General features: G+C 36.7%; 2 protein-coding genes across 6 annotated transcripts; one reads left to right on the forward strand and one right to left on the reverse strand.

Moving 5' to 3' along the window:
* Positions 1 to 208: 208 nt before the first annotated feature.
* On the reverse strand, positions 209 to 13582 carry LOC127859303 (peroxisomal biogenesis factor 19-like). 5 transcript variants are annotated; one of them, XR_008039303.1, is made up of 8 exons: positions 13470 to 13554; positions 11215 to 11288; positions 10616 to 10778; positions 10218 to 10303; positions 8559 to 8732; positions 7683 to 7859; positions 5899 to 6707; positions 209 to 5593 (listed from the first exon to the last, which is right to left on the reverse strand). XR_008039303.1 is itself a non-coding variant. In XM_052396566.1 (7 exons), exons 1-7 carry the CDS (start codon positions 13552 to 13554, stop codon positions 6588 to 6590), a joined length of 879 nt encoding a protein of 292 aa, XP_052252526.1. In that variant the 5' UTR covers positions 13555 to 13582; the 3' UTR covers positions 209 to 6587. The 5 variants fall into 5 exon arrangements, 1 of the variants encoding a protein (XP_052252526.1); XR_008039305.1 differs by having other exon boundaries at positions 209 to 5372; positions 5695 to 6707; XR_008039304.1 differs by having other exon boundaries at positions 209 to 5408; positions 5586 to 6707.
* Positions 13583 to 14265: 683 nt separating this feature from the next.
* LOC127859760 (zinc finger MYM-type protein 1-like) lies at positions 14266 to 16974 on the forward strand. Its single transcript, XM_052397267.1, has 2 exons — positions 14266 to 14768; positions 14974 to 16974. Exons 1-2 carry the CDS (start codon positions 14634 to 14636, stop codon positions 16972 to 16974), a joined length of 2136 nt encoding a protein of 711 aa, XP_052253227.1. The 5' UTR covers positions 14266 to 14633.
* Positions 16975 to 24766: the final 7792 nt, after the last annotated feature.

Raw genomic sequence — 24766 nt, forward strand, 5'->3', positions numbered from 1 at the left:
AAGCTCATATCATAATATCTGCCAAATAATAAAACGTCTTATTATGCCTTTTCATTTCAAAAACCAATAACGCATTACAAAGTTATTAGCCGGGCAGTTCCTTAGTTTTGACTATGGTTAATATGGAATATGCAAAACTCTTGAGTGTCATTGACCTACGACTAATTCCTTCAATACTTTTGTAACATTTTTGTAAATGACACAAGTGAACAGATACAAATTTATTCAATAAGGAATAGTTTACAAAATAATCATCAATCAGACATACATAATTCCATTTACAATTGTTTTTTTAACAAAACATATAAATAAAAACATATGAATGAAAAGTAAAAAAAAAGAAAAGAAAAGTTGGTGAATTTATATGCTACATAATTCTGTCTTTACCAGAATTAGTTACTTCTCGACAAGTATTTGTACTGCAGACCCACAAAGGAACCCTTTGACAAATATACAAAATGTATTCCAGCACTTAAGTTCATCCAAATTTGTGTTTGCATTTCTGCAGGGCATTACAAAAATCCATGGATTCGATACAAGGCTATGGTAACTGATTATATAAAATATTATATGAGGCACCTTTACATAAGGCAGATGTTAATGTAGTGGTATGTTTAATTGCTTTTTTAAAATTGTGATTCATATAAATATACTGAATGGCAGATCAGTGGTCAATTATTTAAAGGGACCTTTTCACATTTTCTTAAATTTACAATTTAAATTGAAAATTGAAAAAAATTGTTTCAGAACTGCAAATTTTTATGCCCCCTTTCGAAGAAAAGGGGGCATATAGTGATCGGACTGTCCGTCTTTCCGTCACACTTTGCGTTTAGGTTTCGAAAAATGCTCATAATTTCTATGTCCCTTGAGATATAACCTTCATATTTGGTATGCATGTGTATATGGACAAGGCCTTTCCATACGCACAAAAATTTTTACCCCTGTGACCTTGACCTTGAAGTAAGGGTCCGCGTTTAGGTTTCGAAATCTGCGTTTAGGTTTCGAAAAATGCTCATAACTTCTTTGTCCCTTGAGATAAAGCCTTCATATTTGGTATGCATGTGTATATGGACAAGGCTTTTCCATACGCACACAAATTTTGACCCCTGTGACCTTGACCTTTAACTCTTGTCATAGTAGTTATGATATTTGCGAGTAAACAGTTATAATCAACATTTGCCATGCTCTAAAATAGCAATTATACGCATCTTTTGACGATTTAAAAACATTTTTTATAAAGCGCTACAAACTTGAAGTGATTGAATAATTTGGAGAGTTCTGTTGTAAACAATTTATTTTGAGACACTACGAGGATTGTTTATACGTATAAAGAATACACCGCTCACTGTACGAGTATGGATGGCGGAGTGGTTTAAAGTGATATTATGGGCATCTAACAGTTTATAGGTGTCTATCGCAACCGTTATTTATTTTTTGTGTTTTCACTTCATTACACTTATATTTGTTAATGCAGCATCAACATACTAAAACAATATCCCGAAAAGACAAAAATAATGCATTTGAATATCAACCGTACTTTCGTTTGAAAACTGATCATGCCTGTACGATGTGAACCTAAATTAAGTTTTAGTGCAGATTCGTTCATACGACACAAAGACACACTTTTGTTTTATGGATCATTTCAGCTTAGAGGACTGGGTGAGTCATGTAAAACATCGTATATAAAATATATTTTTAATAAACAACTGGTAGCAAAATGAATTGCAGATAATTGGTCAGAAACCACATTTTAACTTACTCTTTTGACTTGTTAATTCTTTCCAGCTCAATTCAACAGTTAAAAATGCCCATAATATCACTTTAAGTATTAGACTTTTACTCCAATAGTCAGTGGTTCGAGCCCAGTTGAGGATTCCTTTTTTTTCTTTCTTTCATTTCATTCTTATTTTTTACTGGAGCTATTTAGTTCCAATGTTTACATTTATGGATTAAAAGTATTAAATGAAAAACTTCAATACATGCCCAAATCAGTGAAAAGGTCCCTTTAATACAAACTATGTTTTAAAAACGGGACAGGCTTGACCATGATTCGATATGTATTGCCACAGGTGTTATCAATTCAGAGATACATAGACTGAAATACAGGCCAATATATGCTTAGCAACAAAAACACTATAAATTAACAGTATTCATTAAAAATGAAATATCAAGAAACAAGAAACCGTCTGGGACTGGTGATGCTCCCCAAAAGTTTTTTTTGTCACAATATTGCATTATATATTCAGATAAAAGGAAACGTCTTGAGGGGCATAACTTTGGACAAAAAAATACGATGGATCGTTTAGCAATTTAAAAATTTCAAAGGGCCATAACTCTTTAAATAAATAATCTAACCAGAACCCACAAATAGCATCTCCTCAAGGTAGTTAAGCTTCCCATAAAGCTTCATTGTATTCCAGTCAGTAGTTGGGGAGAAATAGCCCAGACAAGAATTGCACTATATGTACAGTTTATAGAAAATTTCAAAGGGCCATAACTCTGTGAAAAATCATCCGACCACAACCCGCTGATAATATGCACATCTCCTCTTGGTAGTGAAGCTTTCCATAAAGTTTCATTGAATTCCCGTAATAAGTTGCTGAGAAATAGCTCGGACAAAAATTGCACTATATGTACAATGGAAAATTTCAAAGGGCCATAACTCTGTGAAAAATCATCCGACGAGAACCGGCTGATAATATGCACATCTCCTTTTTGTCATGAAGCTTCCCATAAAGTTTCATTGAATTCCGGTCATTAGTTGCTGAGAAATAGCCCGGACAAGAATTGCGCTATATGTACAGTTAATGGAAAATTTCAAAGGGCCATAACTCTGTGAAAAATCATCCGACCAAAACCCGCTGATAATATGCACATCTCCTCTTGGTAGTGAAGCTTCCCATAAAGTTTCATTGAATTCCTGTCATTAGTTGCTGAGAAATAGCCCGGACTAGAATTGCACTATATGTACAGTAAATGGAATATTTCAAAGGGCCATAACTCTGTGAAAAATCATCCGACCAGAACCCGCTGATAATATGCACATATCCTCTTGGTAGTGAAGCTTCCCATAAAGTTTCATTGAATTCCGGTCATTAGTTGCTGAGAAATAGCCCAGAAAAAAATTGTTCACGGACGGACACACGGACGGACAGACGAAGCGGCAACTATATGCTCCCCCCCAAATTTTTTTGGGGGGAGCATAATTAAGTTCAAAATAAAATAGACTAATGCAAGTTTGAGGTATGAAAGTCAGCTGTTTATACCAAAAATTCAGACATTGTATTCAAAGTGAAATAAAATAATACTGTAACAAATAATGAACTAGAACTCCACAAGTCAGATGTGGGATATTGCCCTCCTTACATTAAATATTGGCAATAAAAAATATTGCAAAGCACACCTTATACTCCAACGAATCTTAAAATCATGCTCTGGACAAAATTTAATGAAAATATTAAAAACGCAGTAACTCCCAACAGTACTGTAGGTTGATGCAGGGTTACAGTTCTTGTGCACTGCAAAATGAATGAATCGATCAATCTCAATGACCTAGATTCTAGTACAAAGCTTTCATAGTCTAAGAGTTTTACATTAGAAATATAAAAAAAGTACTGAATAATAAGGAGGCTTTTTTTCTTGATTTGGGGAAAACATTATCGACCAAACTGAAAAAGGGGAAGAAATTTCCCAAAATGAGCTAGAAATTTGGGGAAAATGGTATCATTTTAAAGCATTCCTCTTATGTGAATGGGCCTTTCTCTTAAGGGAAGGGCCTATATAAGGCCCTTTCTTAAGATTGAAAAAAGCCCTGTACAAAAATGCCAAAAATTCCAAATAAGCGATGCAGAGGGAAGGTTCTTGGGCATTGCACTTCCCCCTTCAACAATGTTCCCTTCAACAGGATCTATCAACCAAGAAAGTTTCATATTAATAGCTTTAAAAGTGAGTTTTGTTGCTAATTGTAAATAGAGGATATCTGTTTGATTTTGGGGTAAAACTGTGAATTATTTTTCTCAGTGAAGTGAGAAATATTTCTACATTTTCACTGCCTTAGAAAATATTTATTTTCTTTTACTGAGAAAAATAATTCCTGTTATTACCACGAAACCAAACAAATGTTCTTTGTACTAAATGTGTTCAATTATTGTTTATTTATTTATACAAATTACTTGTAACGTTTTATACCTGTATTATTGTTTCATGAATGCGTAGTAATTGGGTTAAGATAAAATTCAAGAGCCATGTTGGCTGACAATAAATGATTCGTGGATTTCAAAACATAATTAATAATGGCTAAAATGGCCTTAAAATCACAAGGGCTGTCATGTGTTTGAGCAGACTTGATTTAAGCAGAAACAATGCATAAATTAACTTCTTTAACAGTGTGGTATATCCTCAAGCAACAAATTAACAACATCAAATAGGCGTGGGAATGAATAGTCAAATGAAAACGCAGAAAAGATTCATAAATTGAAATATTGTCGCTGTCGTTTTCAAACCTCGTAGCTCCAAAATTTTCAAAATATTTTTTTCGTCTTTTCTGACTATATGAAGTATGGCGCGTGTTTTGTGCTATATCTCGTAGCTCTACGCCAATCAGAGCCCTTGAAAAAGCCACATGACGTAACGAAATGTTGTAGAATTATTGTTGGCTTTTTTCCCGGCAAAAAATTGGTAGCGACGCCATTTCACCTATAGGTACATCGTTTCGTTTGGACAAATTTGACAAAAACATTTTTATAATTTTTTTGATTTGCAACTACGAGGGTTTCTTTAAAAAAAATGAGAAGGTTTTTTCTCTCTCCTGAAAAGTTGGCATTTTGTAGCTACGAGGTTTGAGAACGACAGCGATGATATGCTCCTTTAAAGGTAAAACTTTTGTAGCTGTACAAAGGACAAGTATTCTGAGCATGATTAATTACCAATAATTTTTTTTTAATAATTAGCTACATATTTTTTTTAAACAATGACTCTTAAGTAACATTAGTATGGTGAACATATATGGTAGATTAACATTACCAGTAACTGCCATTTTGTCTTCACTTCGTTTTGAAGATTTTCTATGATAATTGATTCAAGACATTAAAATTAAAATCAAATTAAAACAAGAGGGCCATGATGGACCTGAATCGCTCACCTAACTAACCAAATACAATCCCAACCCAGATTTCATCAAGATAAACATTGTGACCAAATTTCATAAAGATTAGATGAAAACTGTGACCTCTATTGTCTACACAAGGTTTTTCTATTATTTGACCTAGTGACCTAGTTTTTGACCCTAGGTGACCCAAATACAATCCCAACCCAGATTTCATCAAGATAAACATTCTGACCAAATTTCATAAAGATTGGATGAAAACTGTGACCTCTATTGTCTATACAAGGTTTTTCTATTATTTGACCTAGTTACCTAGTTTTTTACCTAGTGACCTAGTTTTTGACCCCTGATGACCCAAATACAATCCTTACCCAGATGTCATCAAGATAAACATTCTGACCAAATTTCATAAAGATTGGATGATAACTGCGACCTCTATTGTCTACACAAGGTTTTTCTATTATTTGACCTAATTTTTGACCTAGTGACCTAGTTTTTGACCCCAGATGACCCAAATACAATCCCAACCCAGATTTTATCAAGATAAACATTCTGACCAAATTTCATAAAGATTAGATGAAAACGGTTACCTCTACTGTCTACACAAGGTTTTTCTACTTTTTGACCTAGTTTTTGACCTAGTGACCTAGTTGTTGAGTCAACTTGACCCCAGATGACCCAAATACAATTCCAACCCAGATTTTATCAAGATAAACATTCTGACCAAATTTCATAAAGATTGGATGAAAACTGTGACCTCTACTGTCTAAACAAGTTTTTTTCTATTATTTGACCTAGTTTTTGACCCCAGATGCCCCAAATACAATCCCAACCCAGATTTCATCAAGATAAACATTCTGACCAAATTTCATAAAGATTTTATGAAAACTGCGAATTCTATTGTCTACACAAGGTTTTTCTATTATTTGACCTATTATGTGACCTAGTTTTTGACCTAGTTTTTGACCCCAGATAGCCCAAATACAATCCCAACCCAGATTTTATCAAGATAAACATTCTGACCAAATTTCATAAAGATTGGATGAAAACTGTGACCTCTTCTGTTTACACAAACAAATTGTTGACGGACACACGCACACACATACGGCGCCAGACATCAGACGGTCACATAAGCTCACCATGTCACTTCGTGACAGGTGAGCTAAAAAAAAGTCCATATTTTAGTCAGGCTTGTGAGAAATGATACCAGGCATTATTTCTCTTATAAGTTGTAATAATCACTAAGCATTACATAACAAATGCTATTTAAAAGCCAAACTTTCACAGGCTATTTGATCCTCAACACTGTAGCTTTCAACTTGACCCTTTTAACATTTAGAACACTTTTCAATGAACCCATTCACTGTAAATTAACAACATCCAAACAATCAGTATCCTGTAACAAACTGACTTGTTTCAACCAATCAATGCCTATGTACATATCACATGACTTTGAACATCCAATGGCTATTCAAGACAACGATCACATGACTGAACAAGCATCCTGAGAACCAGGGAACTTCGGTACCCCATTTGCATCAAAGTCCAAACCAGGAGCCATATCACCGACGATTTCCTTTGGAGGCTGTCCTAAATCCTGCATCTAAAATGAAGATTATTTTTTTCAAAAATATATTTATTAACAAGATGTGTTTGTGAAACACTATGTCCCTGTATATGACATTTGATCTTGAAGGATGACCTTGACCATGACCCTTCACCACTAAAAATATGCAGCTCCATGAGATACACATGCATGTCAAATATAAAATTGCTAGCTTCAATATTGCAGAAGTGACATTACATGAGCAATTTTGACCCATATATTTGACCTTGAAGGATGACCTTGACCTTTCACCACTTTTAAAATGTGCAGCTCCATGAGATACACATGCATGCCAAATATCAAGTTGCTATCTGCAATATTGCAAAAGTACTCATAAAATGAGCAATTTTGGCAAAATATATTTGACCTCTGACCTTGAAGGATGACCTTGACCTTTCACAACTCAAAATGTGCAGCTCCATGAGATACACATGCATGCCAAATATCAAGTTGCTATCTTGAATATTGAAATATTACAAAAGTGTACATTAAATGAGCGATTTTGACCCATATATTTGACCTTTAACCTTGAAGGATGACCTTGACCTTTCACAACTCAAAATGTGCAGCTCCATGAGATACATATGCATGCCAAATATCAAGTTGCTATCTTCAATATTGCAAAAGTTATTGCAAATGTTAAAGTTGGTGCAAACCAACAGACCAACCAACAGACCAAAAGACAGGGCAAAAACAATATGTCCCCCACTACTATAGTGGGGGACATAAAAATACTATCTTTACATAGTTCACTATGTTACTCACACACATTATTTTTATATTCATTTACATTGAAAATACCAAAGGAAAGCAGCAACCAAACAAAACAGCTACTAAATAAAGGTTTTTATTAAATATTATTAAAACATTCTTGCTATAAAAAAAAATTAAGTACAAGTACTGCCTCTAAGAGAAAAAATTGGCCTCAATTTTGTTTGGCTGCTTCTTTACAAGATGCCACATAATGTTTACCTTTTGCATAAGGTCCATGATGGTTTCAAATCTTTGTTTCTTGATATCGTCAGTATCTGATGGCGTCTCCATATCAAACTGCACAAGAATGTCCTTAATGAGGTCATTCTGCTTGGAGTAACTGCTGTACTGTGCGTCCGTTATCCTGATCTTGTTTTCCAACAGCCACACTGGGTACTATAGCATACATTCTCTTTTTAAAAGTAGTACCAGAAAATTATCTTAGAAGGACATCAAACAATACAACTTTTATGTTGCCTCATACAAAATACACAATATTTATTTGCTTAGAAGTGTCAAGCAGTTACCTCATATTTTTCCATATTAGAGTAGGAGAGGCTCATATCCAGTAATTATTAAAGTCTTTTTTTTTCAAATAAATTATCAAACTCTGTATAGAAAGATGTTGCACTAAAATTAATTTGGTGTATGATGAATCATACTTAGTGCTCAAGTGAGCTAGAATTATTAAAATTTCATTACCAAGCTAACTGTTTACATTTCTGGGATCTTTTTAGGTGATTGTCATAGAACGTAGCAACAGCAAGACATGCCCTATACCACACTGTGTGCCCTTGTATTTTTCTTGATTTGAGGAGTGGCCCATCATTCCATTATGGGGAAATATATATTTTTTTAATTTTAAAAGGGAATACATTTCCCAAAGTAAGCTTAAAATTAGGGGAAAATTGCATTATTTTAAAGAAATTCTATTAGGGGGAACGGACCTTTCTCTTGTGGGAAGGGGACTTTCTCTTGGGGGAAGGGGCCTTATTCTTGGCAGAAGGGGCTTTATTTTTGGCAGAATGGGCCTTATTCTTGGCGGAAGGGGCCTTTGAGGTTCAAACTAAAGGCTAGCAGTGTTACACCACCCACCTTTTCCGAGATCTCTTTTAGTGAAGGGTAAAGGATGTCCTTGGAGAGGAGAGTCTTCATCATGTTCTGCATCATGGGCATGAAAGAGTCCTCAGAGCCCGCCATTCCCTCCATGCCCAGCCCCGAGAACAGACGCATCATCTCCTCATCCATACCCCCAGCACCACCTGTATCCTAGCAACAAAGAACAGAGATTTCCTAGCATCTGAAAACAGTGTATCAAAGCAACAGAGAAGTTGAGAGAACAATGTTTCATAGCAACAGAGAACAAAGGCATCATCTTCTCATTCATAAACCCAGTGACTCCTATATCCTTGCAACAGAGAGAGGTATCCTAGCGATGGAGAACAGAGGGAGATATTCTAGCAACAGAGAGAGGTATCCTAGCAACAAAGAACAGAGGGAGGTATCCTAGGAACTAAGAACAGAGAGAGGTATCCTAGCATCAGAGACTAGAGAGAGGTATCCTAGCAATTGAGAATAGAAAGAGGTATCCTAGTGTAGGAGAACAAGAAGAGGTACCTGAGCTACAGAAACAGAACAATGTATCCAAGCAGCTGATAACAGATAGAGGTATCCTAGCAACATAGAACAGAAAGAAATATCCTAGCAACAGAGAATGGTGACAGGTATCCTAGCAACAGAGAACAGAGAGAGGTATCCTAGCAACAGAGAAAGGGAGATTATCATAGCAACAAAGAACAGAGAGGTATCCCAGCAACAGAGAACATAGACAGCAATCCTAACAACAGAGAGCAGAGAGAGGTATCCATGCAACAGAGAACAGAGAGGGTTATCCTAGCAACAGAAAACAGAGAGACCTTCTTACCAGCATTGCTGGCTGTACAACAGGCTACATTAAGCTTTCCTCAGCTTTGTTCTGTGTTTTAAAATGAGAATGTTTGTCAAGCACAGTAAATGGCTTTTAAACTACCAATTGTGATTCTCCTGCAGCTTTTGTAACATTTTAAAGCTATAACAGAAACAATTGATAGATCACAATATCCATAATTTTGCTTCATTGCTTTTTGTTAATTATATTAAACAATTTTGGAACAATGTAAGAGGGCGCTCTTCAAGTCTTGCAACTTTAACAAACTATTTAATAATACAACTGTAGGTAAAATATTACTACATGTATATATAAAATTATATTATAAAATAACCAAAAACTTACATGACTTATAAATTGTTATCAAGGACAAGTAAATGTTTAAGGTACTTGTCAAAAAGGATAAAAAGATTTTAAAATTAATCATCAGCCCTGTGTTTTTAAATTTCCCTCAGTTGCTTTGGGAATACTTGCCACTTTACTTTATGTTTATCATAATTGCTCTTAAAATATTAATAGGAGGTACACAGATGTTCCAAAATAAATGTTGACACATGGATAATAGGAACCATCAACACATCTTGTCAAATATGATCAGAGTGAACACAATATTTTTCTACATTTTGCACCTTTGGTCCACTATTTGACCCAATGTGACATATGTATTATATTGTTGATATGCTATTTTGTATAAAATTTGACCTTATTTCCTCGTTTTCGACGTTTTAATTAAAATAATAAGAGGCAGATTTTCTTCCAGAGTAAAACATGAGAAAATTGCAAAATGCTTGCTTCGGTTGAAATTGCAGATCTCTGTTGCATATTACCTGCAGTCCCTCTGTGTTCTGTGCTAGACTGGACAAGGTCTGTTTGAGAGTCTCACCAAACTCTCTCTGTCCCTCTGGGGTGTCCCCTGTGGGGGAACAATAAGAAGGGATTAACAGAACAGGATTTGCAGCATCAAGAATGCATTATTTGTGGGTCAGGACCATATATAAACGTTGTATTTAATTGGATGCACAATTTTAAGTGTAAATAATATTGCAGACCAAAGTAAATTTTGGGAAAGACAATGAATTCAAAACATAGAGATAATATAGTACATTGTGTAATTTATTGAACCAAGTCAATCCATCTTTTAATGGTACAATTTTTCAGAACCATTTTTCAAATGCTGGCAAAACAAAGACATGAGGTATAAGGGTCAAAGTAACATGAAAACTACCTGCTGACCCTGCAGCCTCGGCCAGTTTCTCAATCTGCTGCATCATGTTGGGGTCGTTACCAAGGAGACCCTGCATGGCTCTCTCAAACTCCTTGGCCATCTCGTCTGAAAACTGCTCAGTGAACTCTTCAGATATCGGGTCACCACACCCTGCTTCTGCCCCCTGGAGAGACAATGATAATTTCTGTTTAAAGACACAAAGTAAAAATTTGGAAAATATCATAACTGTTAAATTTATGTTAAATCAACGTTAAATTAAAAATAATTATTTTCCTTCAAAGTTGAGTTTAAATTTCAGCATCTAGGGTAAAAAATCTCAAAGATGCCCAGAAAAAGTTGTATTGTATAAATTTTTGTTACTTCAAACTTCTTACTGCAAATATCAGTATTACAAAAAAAAGGAAAAACGGAGTTTGGATCATTATATTATATTTAGCTGTCTGTACTTGAAAACAAACTATTGACTACAGCAAAACTGCAGATTTGTATATATTGTGAAATTATTTATTTAACAATGTCTATAATTTTCTAAACAGTTTTTGTATCAGGATGTAAATTTGTCAATGAGATATTTGTCCACAATTTTACAAAAATACTACCTTTGAAGTAGCACCAGCTGACCTGTGTGAATCAGGTTTAGATGACTCATTCTTTTCAAAATCTCCCAGAGCGCCTGCAAAAAATATTGACATGCATCTACAAGTGATGTTGAAAGTGATGTTGTAAGATTATAAAAGAAAACTGGTGTAAATAGCATAATGGATGAATATAATTAGGTTTCTGTCAATAAATATTTAATACACAATAATATTGTTTGTCCTCTATTATTGTTCAAGACCATGTACTTTCATAAAGGTATTCATGACTTCAGAATGTCCCAAAACAATACACCAAAATAAAGCACCCAACATTAAGAATCCAGTCTTAGTAAATTTTGTAATCCCTTAATTGACCTCTCAGTGTGACCTTGACCTTTTTGACAAGGAAACAGGTGGCTGAAACAGGACATTCTGAAACAGGACATTTTATCTGTTTTAAGGCCAAGTTTCACAAGTGACCTCTATATGTGACCAATGAACTTTGAGGTAGGGAGATGTGCCTAACACAAGACACATAGTCTTATGATGGTTAAAATATAATTAAGTTATTTAAAATCTATCAACACATTATGGAAAAGTAATAGCTTAGACAGTGATCTTTACGCTCTTTTAATGGCCAAATTTGACTTTGATCTTAAAGTACGGTCACAACTGAGAACAGCGGTCAGTCAACAGAAATGGCCAAAGTGACTGTTGTCAACGAGTGACCGCTATTCTTGGATCAACACTTTTTAAATGGTTGGTCAGTTGGTAGTATTGCCACATATAAGCCTCACATATTGTGTGTTTTTTCCTGCTAAAATGGCAGCTACCATACAACTGAATGATGCTGGTGTTAAATTTCTAATATACCGGAAAATAATTTGATTTAGATCTTAAACAAATAGAAAATGTCGACCAGGCAACAAAATGCGAAAATTAGTAACCATGTCAGAGCGAGAGTAATGGTTTCAGGGAGAGCAGTCTGGGACTTGAAATATTAAGAGGGCAAGGACTGTAGTGAAACAAGGCGAATTTACAGCATTGCTGTTCCGCTAGCTCTTTAGCGACACAGTAAGAGTGGCTGGTTACCACTTGGGAGACCCCAGTTCACCCCTGTTGGAGCATAGGATTTTTAACTTTGTATTTTTCTAAAGGTAACAGCTTTATCTTTCCAACTATATGTTTTGGTATATTTGAAAATAACCTGGGCATGGTGTAAATTGCATACATGCCAGACGTCCCGATCTTGGCTGGACAGTCCTGCTTTTGGGGTGTTTGTCCCAGTGTCCCGATGTGACACTATTTGTCCCGACATTCGTAAAAAGCAATATACGCTCTATAAGTTCACAATAAAATTCCCTATTCAAGCTCCGTCTGGCTTTAATAACCATTGCTTATCCCTTTATTGCCCCCTATTAACAAACCATATCTACTAGTCGAGTGATCCAGTGTTGCTTTTGACACCTTATCAGCGATATATCGGAAAATTATTGATTTTATCGGGCATTCACACCAGGGTATTTTTATGATAAGGGTCATTAATTGCTAGTGATAGATGCATCGTAGTGCATTATGCAGATTGCTTTTGTATTTTGAGGCCCAAATCAAGTCCAAAGATACTATAATTACGCGCTATTCAGTGTATTTTATGTCAAACAAATCAAGCGCTGACCAATACCAGAGACATAAATTTACTTTCATTTTTGACTGATTTTCAGAAAATAATTTGTACATATTGCATCAATTTAAATTTAGAGTTAATGGATAATTGGTTGAATAAAAACAGTGCTTGATGTGCGCACATCCCGTTGAACGTTGCCTTAGTCCCAAATGGATTCATCCGCATAGTTCACATGTTTGTTTACTTCTGGAAAATGGAGAAAGTCTGTGTTCTCGCAATTCTTAACACATTTATCGTCAATATTTGCCAGAAATTATGAGGTTTTGTAAGTAATTAACTGATTACTGACTTCAGTAAAGGTGGCATGATTGATCGTTTTAGGTGTCCTGCTTTTTGGTCAAATGTCCCGACATTTTTAATGGACTGTCCCGATTTGGACCCGAAAATTTCTGGCATGTATGGTAAATTGTCATCAAACATTGCAAACTCTATACTTAATTTTTTTTATTGCGCATATGTAACTTTTTTTATTTTAGTTGACTTACAACAATCGCGAAAACATGTGATTATATATGTTTTTAAACAAAATGTGTCACATGGTGTAATCGTTGTTCGTTGCATGCCATTTTTTTAATGAAACATAAAATCATACTGTCTAACAACTCGTCCAATTCTTTATCGATCTCTCCATCAACGGGCTTTGCCTTGCTATGCCCTTCGGACTCGGAGGCTGCCATTTTTTTGTCGCTTACATCAATTGTCAAATTTTCTGTTATATTAAAAAATATTAATAGAAAAAGGGTTCCTTATATTTAATATAAAAATACACAAAACATTAATATATATATATATATATATATATATATATATATATATATATATATATATATATATATATATATATATAAGCTGCCAAATATATTTAACCTAAAAAATCGCAAAATACATTGTTCATTTGACATGAGGTTCCATAGGGGGAATTTTCTAGATCGATAATATGAAAGTACACAGATATAAAATCTATGTGCCAGTGGTACCTTAATTAATTCTATTTGTCATGTGGATGGCGTATGGCCACACGTTTTAAAAGCATTCAACGTAGTTGGTGATCAATAGAAAGAAATTGAACTCTATCTACGACCTTTACAAACGACGCACGAATATATTCGTGAAAATATCGAAAATATATTTCGAAAATTCAAAATAAATTTCAACATATTTTTTTTATTGTTTAATTGTCGACATGAATCGTCTAAACAAAACGAACGACGATTTCTTCTTGCATGTTTTGAGGTTTTATGAGTGCATACCAGGGGCGTAGATAATGTGGGGGGGGGGGGGGGGCAGGGGGGGCGGCCGCCCCCCCAATATTTCGGCTAGTCATCGTTATATAAATAAATGTAAAATCCCCAAAAAATCGCCGCCCCAAAACCAGTATTTTTGTAATCACGCGCCGTCAGTGCAGAAGCCATGTGTCCCCTAGGTAAAATAATGGGATGGTTGGAACCTCTTAATGTTGATGGCAACATTATTCAGACACTATAATGTTTATTTAACTTGCCTGGCAAAACAACCCTTCTTCGAAACTGCTTGAATCATAAACACACTGTCAGTGCTAATGTCTTCACTGTTTATCTCAGACTGCAGAACATTCCAGGAATTAGACAGTAATGACCATTAGTATCATGTCAACAGTCTCTGCAATCAAATACGCGTGAAAAACATTCATTAGTTTGAAAATATTTTTGTTCTCTAAGTACATCAGTTATTATTTGATTAGAAATCATTGAAACAATATCATATATGTAATTGTTTAATGTTCAAAATGAGTATTCCTAATCAGCCTCGAAATTTTGCGTTTCCTAAGCGTACATTCGGGAAGAAAAAGCCAGAACAGCGTTCATTCCAATCTTGTTGGTTTGATTCCTTCACATGGCTCCACTACGATGAGGTATGTATATTAGTATTAAATTTTAATTTGCGATCGTTCTTATCTTTTCTGAACCTAACGTTGATCTAAATACAAACGAAATTTAGAAAAAAAGGCACAACATACAAAAAATACTCGTATTGTAAAAAAAATGTTGCTTAATAATGTTTCTTATTATTATCATTAATATTTAACACAAAATTTATTACAATGTTATTCTTTTCAGAGCCGGGACCTTGCGTTCTGCCACCTCTGCATGGCGGCCAAGAAGTTGGGCAAGATCGGCAACACGAAGGTGGACGGCAGCTTCATCAGTGATGGCTTCTCCAAATGGAAAGCGGGTACCGAGAAGTTCCGGAAGCACGAAAAAAGCGAGTGCCACAAGGAGGCGGTCGAGCGACTGGTGACGCTTCCCGCCACGACGCGTGACGTGGGGGAGATGCTGTCAGCGGGGCACGCTAAGGAGAAGGCCGACAACCGGAAGCAGCTGCTGCAAATCCTACGCAGCATACGGTTCCTCGCACGCCAGGGCATCGCGCTACGTGGGCACGACGACGATGAGGGGAACTTCATGCAGCTGCTACAACACCACGGGGAGACGGACAGCTCTATTCTCGCGTGGCTGGAACGGAAGCGGGACAAGTTCGTCGCCCCTGATATCCAGAATGAAATACTCCAGCTCATGGCACTGCGCATCCTCCGTAAAGTGGCCAGCGACATCAAGACAAACGAGTTCTACACAATCATGGCTGACGAGACAACAGACAAGTCCAACCGAGAACAAGTGGTGGTAGTCTTCAGACACGTGGACGAGGACTTAAATGTGCACGAGGACTTTGTTGGGTTTCACCAAGTAAATTCCATTGACGCCACTACACTGACGTCGGTCATAGAAGACACTCTTCTAAGAATGAACCTATCCTTGAGCCAGTGCAGAGGGCAGTGTTATGACGGGGCCAGCAACATGACCGGAGCGAAGCGTGGTGTGGCGACCAACATCTTAGCAAAGGAGGAGCGAGCTGTGTTCACGCACTGCTACGGACATGCACTCAATCTGGCCGTTGGGGACTGTGTACGTCAGTGCAAGCTCTTGCGCGACACCATGGATACAGTGCATGAAGTCTCCAAACTGATTAAGTATTCACCAAAGAGGGACAGTACCTTACAGACCCTGAAGGAGGAGATGAGCCCCGATACCCCTGGTTTCCGTGTACTGTGCCCCACGAGATGGACAGTGCGTGCAGCAAGCCTGTGTAGTGTCTTAGACAACTACACTGTGTTACAGACCTTGTGGGACACCTGCTACGAGCAGACCAAAGACTCGGAGATCCGTTCCAGGATAGTAGGCGTGCGGTCCCAGATGGAGAGCTTCGACCTCTTCTTTGGTGTCCATCTGGGTTACATCATCCTGCGACATACAGACAACTTGAGCCGCACCCTACAACAGAAGGACATGTCCGCATCAGAGGGTCAGGCAGTTGCTTCAATGACGGTGGAAACATTGACCAGCAAGCGCTCCGACGATGCCTACGACAAGTTTTGGGTTGACGTCAACAGCCAGCTCGATGACGTCGACGTAGGAGAGCCAGTGGTTCCCAGGCGACGCAAGATGCCGAAACGCTATGACGTTGGAACCGGGGCCCACGAGTATCCAGCCACAGCACGTGATCGGTACCGCCAGGTCTACTTTGAAGCATTCGATTTGGTGATCGCGTGTATCAAGGACAGATTCGATCAGCCAGGCTACAAAACCTACAGATCCCTCCAAGACCTTCTGGTGTGCTGCGCCTGTGGTGGTGACTACGCCACTCATCTGCGGAGCGTGATGGACTTCTACAGGGACGACTTCAACGAGCAGGCGCTCACCACTCAGCTGGAGACGTACCAGGTCGCCGTACGGGACAAGAAGGTCAAGACCATCACGGACATTGTCACGTTCTTCCGCGACTTGTCTCCTGAGTCTCGCCTCTTTTTCTCGGAGGTGATGCGCGTCCTCCGCCACGTCCTGGTAATGCCCGCCACCAACGCCACCAGCGAGAGGTCCTTCTCCGGCCTGAGACGCCTGAAGACGTACCTCCGGACGTCTATGACACAGGAGAGACTCACCCACCTCATGACGCTCCACGTGCACAGGTGTACTACCGACGCAATGGACTTGTTAGATGTTGCCAATGAGTTCGTCAGTGTGAATGAATCACGGTTAACTATCTTCGGGAAGTTTTCATAGAATGTGACACTTGGCATTAACATTACGCGAACAGTGCATGATAAATTGTGGCTTAAAAATGAATTATCCGTAATTTTTGTTTATTTAACTTAATTTAATAATATTTATTCATCCTGGTTCAGTATTTTAATAGTGCTCGAAATGTGGATACATTCTTTACTAATCATGTCATATTGTATTGGTTGTTGTGTATTTTCATGTGGTTATTTATAACACTCTCCCATTTTCAGGTGTTAAATATGTCCATCAGTAATAAAATATATCCGTTGTGAATGTAATGTTAATGTTTTTATTTTTCATATCACTTGTAAAACTCCGTCATTAAAATACATAAACATTTACTTAATTTTATGTTGTAATTAGAGTTTTTGGAAAGAAAACAATAACATTTATATCAACATGAAAGTTCCCCCAAAACGCACCATTTTAATTGTAATTGTAATTTTTTTCGGAACCACGGGAGAGGACAACCCTCTCAAACGAACCTCTTTATGTTCCCAGTACAGAAACTGGACCGCCCCCCCCCCCAATGTTGGGAGGTTATCTACGCCCCTGTATACGTGCAGCTCAAACCCGGATGATTCTTGCAACTAGACGAACGAAATAATATTGCAACAAACGACAAAATCAGACGACAGGCGACACTTGCTCGATTGAGGTTGTGCGTCGTCGGTTATTGTTTATTTTAGTTTGTGGCAATTGATGGCCAGCTCATGCGACAGTCAACTGTTCAATTGTATCGATATAGTGTCGAATATTTTTGTACATTTATAGTCGTTCGTCGCAGGTTTTCATCGTGTAAGAAATTGAAAGTCGTGTGTGGACAATTTCGCTTATGAGCTCCAACTACTGTTGAAATTTGTCGCGTGTCGCGTTTGATATCGTATGTCGCGTTTGGAAGGCGACTTACAATTATTTACGCGACTTACAAGACACAACACGTAGGACGTTTGCCATTGAAAAACGACACCGTAAATGACCAAAGCCATTATACATTTTGACGCAACACTTCTTGGTAAAACTTAGCTGCAACAATGCGACAATTACATATCGTGTGTCGTTCATTGACGAGTGTCGTATCGGGCGTCGCCTTGAATGTCGTGTGTCATCGTCAAAGGGTGACCTTAATAAGGCACTTATCGCCTATCTCTGGTTCATGAAACGGCATGTACATGTACATTATTTCTCTCCTGCAGTTGAAATAAAAGAGACACACAATTCATCAACTAATCCTTTTACGGCCCGCATTATTTATCCCCCGCCGAAAGACGTACGTATTTATACTGCATGAATACGCCTCTCCGTCAAACTCAAGCTTTATTACTTTGGAATATGCACGTTATTTTAGATTTTTCTCAGCCAAAAAGTGTGTATGTTATGGTTACAAAAACAACGGCACACTAGATTCAGGATTCTGCAACAATTCAAAAAGTACTTGCGAAAGATTGATAAAACTCGGTTTGTGGATAGAATGCAATATGGGAAGTATGCGTATTATTCCAGTTTTTTCGTCCAGCACGATTTGTGGTTGCTATAAAAAAAATTCTGACAAGCTTTCGCAGCCGAGCGTGGCACCCGTTATGCGGTGCTCTTGTTATTAAATATATTAGGGATTTTCATGAGTACTGACACTAGTAACAATAATTAACGGCAAACATGCATGTGTTGTTCAGTCAATAAATTGATGAGGGGTTATAAAATAAACATTCTTACACCCATGTCATATTTTAAAGCCATAGTATTTAATACCACTAGTGTATACGCGTGTGCATATACATTTTATTTCATTTTTATTTAAATTCAAGATACGCACGATCATCAGAGCAAATGTGGTCTGAAGAAAAAAACATTGATAATTGCACACAACAAGTATATACATAAGTCGTATAATACTAAACGTTCTGTGTTCGTTAGTGTATAGAAGAACAAAATTAAAACAAGCATTTTCGTTGACCACAGCGGGGTTAAATAATGTTTTCGAAAAATTCAGACTAAAGAGATTTATGACATAAAGTGACATATATTTATTATTCATTAACACGTTTAAGGAAAAATCAAGTGCATGCATAGACACTAGACAGTTCAGTTTGCTCCACGTTCGTTTTTTTTTCACCTGTACAAAATAATTCTTCAATATTGTCTTTTACTGTAAAATAAAATAAATTCAAGTTAAAAGAAAAAGACATAACATTTAAATAGTGACCTGTGCTTTGCCATTTATATTTCTTTTTCTTAGAGTCCACACACATCTTACACGGTCGATCGTTCATGAATAATAGTAGAGACCAACAAACATACTTTTGAGAATTTAAGTTATATAAATAGATTTATAAGACTACGTAATGACGGAGTTTAATGACGGAGTTTGATTTTAACGGTACCCGCTAAATAGGTTAGTGTTCAAATGCATAGGTATTAATTAATTATGTATCCGAACATTCTTTCACAAGGACAATCGTTCCTACGATAATTTTGACAAAGCGCACATTCGTTCATACGTTGTTTTAACTACCCGGACATTCATTCCCACGCTATTTTGACATCCCGGACAATCGTTCCAACATTATTTTGACAGACCGGATATTCGCTCCTACATAGTTTTCGCGCTCCGATTTCTGCAAGGTTTCGCAAATAACGGACCTCAGTGTAAGTTGATATATTCGAATATTTTTAACGTTATCATTCTCATGATTACGATAAAGTCTTACAACAGTATAAAGTCTTACACAAAATATGAGATTTTTTTTTATATAAAAAAACCCAAACTATATTAATAACGACACATTACAATGCCGGATAAAATGAGTAGAGTGTCGTATTATTTTGAAAACTTTTGAATATCCGGGCTGTCAAAATAACGAAGTCACGAATGTTCAGGTTGTCGAAAAAACATAGGAACGAATCTATGTGAAAAATAGGCTACTACGAATGTCCAGCAATCACTGTATTGTTATGATAAAACTGGCTTATATCTATACTGTATTTAGTTAGAGTATTTGGCGTTACATTAGTCTTACAAATTACTACGTTATTCTACTACCACCACGATAGACATTGGGTATCATAAATGATGTCCAATGACCAGGCATCACCCACGGGTGGTTTATGGCACCATGCTGTTATTTAGTATTTGTCGACACAGTATCTGATCATAACAAGATAATGCGTTTGTGCTACAGATTAATCAATAAACAAGATAGATCTTTATTCAAACAGCGTGATAAAAAAGCTCTAACAAAGAGTGTCAAATGTGTGCAAATATGAAGTAAAACAAGTGCTTTATTCAAGATTTTGTATAATGTATTGACACTTAAACTGTGAAGTACATATTTATTACTTATTCTGGCAATGTAATATTGTGTTTTCTAAATCATTACATTGCCGAATGTTCAAATTAAGAGTGAATGGTTGAAATCAGATGCGGCGTTGCGTGGGACTATTGTAAATGGTTACAAGTTCAGCCTCGTTCTGGAGTTCTGCGAGTCACGTGACTTTGCGCTCTTATCAATTTAGGCCTATTGTGAAAAGGGTCTGAAAACTTATATCTGGATTATGTCATAACTAAAAAGTACTTAAAGGGACCTTTTTCACGTTTTGATTACCGTAATTGACAAAATTGAAGAAAAAAATCAGACTTGCAAATTTTCGTTGTACCTATTTTATTCCATAGTTACAAAAATGCTCATGTTAAACATTAAATACCCGGTAATAATAGAAAGTTAAAGCAAATTGGTAGGAGAGTGGCGCTTGTTTACTGCTGTCCTGCTTGATGCGCGGCCTGGATGTTGGGGAGACAGTGAGTGGGAATGGGCAATGGCGGCTCCGGATGTGGGTATATGAGGCACCTTGTTCGATCTAGGACTGATCTGTAGTGCGTTCAGTTATAGCGAACGTTCGCCAATGATCGTTCGTTTCCGATTCGGTCTTATTGAACGATAAGTTCGGCGCGAACGTTTCAAGATGGCGGCTCCCAGAAAATTGATTGCGATTTTGATGGAGGAAATCGCGAATAACAACATTGTATCAGAGGAAAGGTCGTCGGAAGACTAAATAACTGACAATTTCATAATACAAAACTATAAATACCCGTATTCTTTTTTAGATTAAGACTTAAATAAAAGATATTTCAAAAATAATAAAACCTATTATAGTTTTATTATAATTATAAGTGGTGTGGATGCGAGTGTTATTTTTCATTAGCGATCGAAATTTAGTGTAAGAGGTGCATTGAATCAGTTATAAAATAAAGCCCTCAAATAGCGCAATACATTACAATCTTCAAATGTAGTTGTAATTTTCTTTTACATTGAATGAATTTTCGTTTCGTTTACATTTAATGACAATATTAATAAATTTTAGCATTCAAATGGAAAAAAACACATGCATATTTTGCGAATTGAACTGTCTTTGAATGTACATGTATATTGAAAACTCTTTTGTAGTGATAATGAGCGATACAATTCTGGCATTTTATTATACCATAAATCTATACATTTATTTTACCCAAGCATTTTATATCCATATTATGATCAAACGCGATTGCTTGCTTTCACGATGATGTTTCGAACACTGCAGTAACGCACGATATTTAAACGTTATATTTGCAGGTACCCGTTAAATACGTTAATTGTGTAGCAGTAAATTTCCACAATATTTTTAATGTATTGTTATTATTAAACACTTTATTGTTATGTTTAAACAGAGACGTAGGTCTCTGGTTTAAACTGGCTAATATATATATATATATACTTTATAGTTCCTGTTGATCCATTTCGGACAAATGTACGTCTATTCTTAAAATATGTTCAAATATTTTATTAAAGCAACTGTAAAGTTTTTGGCTTGACATGCCAATAGATGACATGGAGGTATCATAAATCGTGTTTAATGACCAGACACATGCGGTCTATGACCCCATACAGAGATATACAAGTATAGGTCCCTGGGTTTATGACACCCTGTTCTCTTAGTAATTGTCTGGACAGTATCCGATCATATCGAGATAATCGGTTTGTGATTAACAAAGGGGCAATTAAACACTGGGTGGTTAAAAATGCTGAAATAAAGAGTGTCAACATTGGTGTGAACAATTAAATAAAACATTTACATGTATCAAGAGGATGTAGTTAATCTGTAACAAGGTAAGTTTTTACAGACATATAGGTTCAAATCAGTTTCTTTATGTTGATAACATAAAATCAATCAAATTGTTGTTTGTTTTCGTCCTTATTTGTGTTCGTTCATTGGATTCTATTAAATCTGAAAGAATTTCAATTTCTGAGTATTTTGTTGTTCTTAAAAAGGGTCGCGAATATGAATGAAACCTTATCACGATGCGGTTTATCAAACGCAAACAATAGCAGAATGGCCGCAGTGTTGACGGCAAAAATTTGATCACGCGCAAACTTGACGTCATTATCGGAATCCCCAAAACCTCCTATACACTTTGTTTAAAATTCAATTCATTGTATGTACTACAAAAAATTGAAAAAAAATATCGAAGTTACACTGAACAACAACGACAACTTATATGTCCGCCATCTTGGTTTCGCTAGCGAACTACCTCCCGAGAGGGTTCGCTTCGGTTCGCGAACGTTCGCTGCGAACCGAGCGTTCAATAGCGAACGTTCGCGACGGTTCGCGAACTATAGCGAACGTTCGCTGTAACTGAACGCACTATAGTGCGTTCAGTTACAGCGAACGTTCGCCAATGATGGTTCGTTTGCGATTCGGTCTTATTGAACGATAAGTTCGGCGCGAACGTTTCAAGATGGCGGCTCCCAGAAAATTGATTGCGATGTTGATGGCGGAAATCGCTAATAACACAGAAAGTACTTATCTAACAGATATTTCAAAAATAATAAAACCTATAATAATTTGATTATAATTATAAGTGGTGTGGATGCGATAGTGTTATTTTTCATTAGCGATCGAAATTTAGTGTAAGAGGTGCATTGAATCAGTTATAAAACAAAGCCCTAAAACAGCGCAATACATTACAATCTTCAAATGTAGTTGTAATTTTCTTTTACATTTTATGAATTTTCGTTTCGTTAACATTTAATGAAAATATTAATAAATTTTAGCATTCAAATGGAAAAAAACACCTGCATATTTTGCGAATTGAACTGTCTTTGAATGCACATCTATATCGAAAACTCTTTTGTAGTGATAATGAGGTATACAAATCTGGCATTTTATTATACCATAATCTATACATTTATTTTACCCAAGTATTTTATATCCGTATTATGATCAAACGCGATTGCTTGTTTTGACGATGATGTTTCGAACACTGCAAAAACGCACGATCTTTACACATCGGAGTTTACATTTGCAGGTACCCGTTAAATATGATAATTGTGTAGCAGTAAATTTCTACAATATTTTAAATGTATTTCATTATAAAACACTTAAGTGTTATGTTTAAACTGGTTAATATACATACTTAATAGTTCCTGTTAATCCATTTCGGACAAATGTACGCCTGTTTTTTAAATATGTTCAAATGTTTTATTAAAGCAACTGTTAAGTGTTTGGCTTAATATGCCAAGAGATGACACGGAGGTATCATAAATTGTGTTTAATGACCAGACACATGTGGTTAATGACCCCATACTGAGTCATACAAATATAGGTCCCTGGGTTTATGACACCCTGTTTTCTTAGTAATTGTCTGGACAGTATCCGATCATATCGAGATAATCGGTTTGTGATGAAGGGGCAATTAAACAATGGGTGGTTAAACATGCTGAAATAAGGAGTGTCAAAATTGGTGTGAACAAATAAATAAAAACATTTTCATGTATCAAGAGGATTTAGTTAATCTGCAACAAGGTAAGTTTTTACGGACATATAGGTTCAAATAGTTTCTTTATGTTGATTACATAAAATCAATCAATTTGTTGTTTGTTTTCGTCCTTATTTGTGTTCATTCATTGGATTCTATTAAATCTGAAAGAATTTCAATTTCTGAGTATTTTGTTGTTCTTAAAAAGGGTCGCGAATATGATTGAAATCTTATCACGATGCGGATTATCAAACGCAAACAAAAGCAGAATGGCCGCAGTGTTGACGGCCAAAATTTGAGGATGCGCAAACGCGACGTCATTATCGGAATCCCCAAAACCTCATATACACTTTGTTTATTGTTCAATTCATTTTTGTACTACAAAAAAAGGAAACAATATCGAAGTTACACTGAACAAATACAACATATTTATTTGTCCGCCATCTTGGTTTCGCTAGCGAACTATAGCGAACTACCTCCCAAGAGGGTTCGCTTCGGTTCGCGAACGTTCGCGGCGAACCGAGCGTTCAGTAGCGAACGTTCGCGACCGTTCGCGAACTATAGCGAACGTTCGCTGTAACTGAACGCACTACTGTTGTCACGGGCAGCGAGAGGGTGGATGTGGGTGCGCTTGTCTCGATTGCTTCCGCGTTTGGGGGTTCGGGCGGGGTCGTGTGTGCACTCGGGCCGGGTTTGGCTCGGTCGGCGGGGGGTCCGCTTGTGAGTGGGGGCGGTCCTTGCACACGGGAAACTGAGACAAGACGCACTTGACTTTCACGAAAGACTTATGCGAACAGTTTTATTAACCCCTCCACTTCCGCTCCAGACAAATACACAAAAACCACATGCAATATACACAACCTAACCCACCATAGGTCACCATCACAACAATCACACGTTTGGCTTCTAAATTACTACACATACACAATTGAAGGTAATATGATTTAAATATTCCCTCTTAGCTCCTTTATCTTTCGGCATTAAAAATTACTCCTCTGACAA

Source organism: Dreissena polymorpha, chromosome 15 (genome assembly GCF_020536995.1).
Source record: "Dreissena polymorpha isolate Duluth1 chromosome 15, UMN_Dpol_1.0, whole genome shotgun sequence".
NCBI classification, from domain to species: Eukaryota; Metazoa; Mollusca; class Bivalvia; order Myida; family Dreissenidae; genus Dreissena; species Dreissena polymorpha.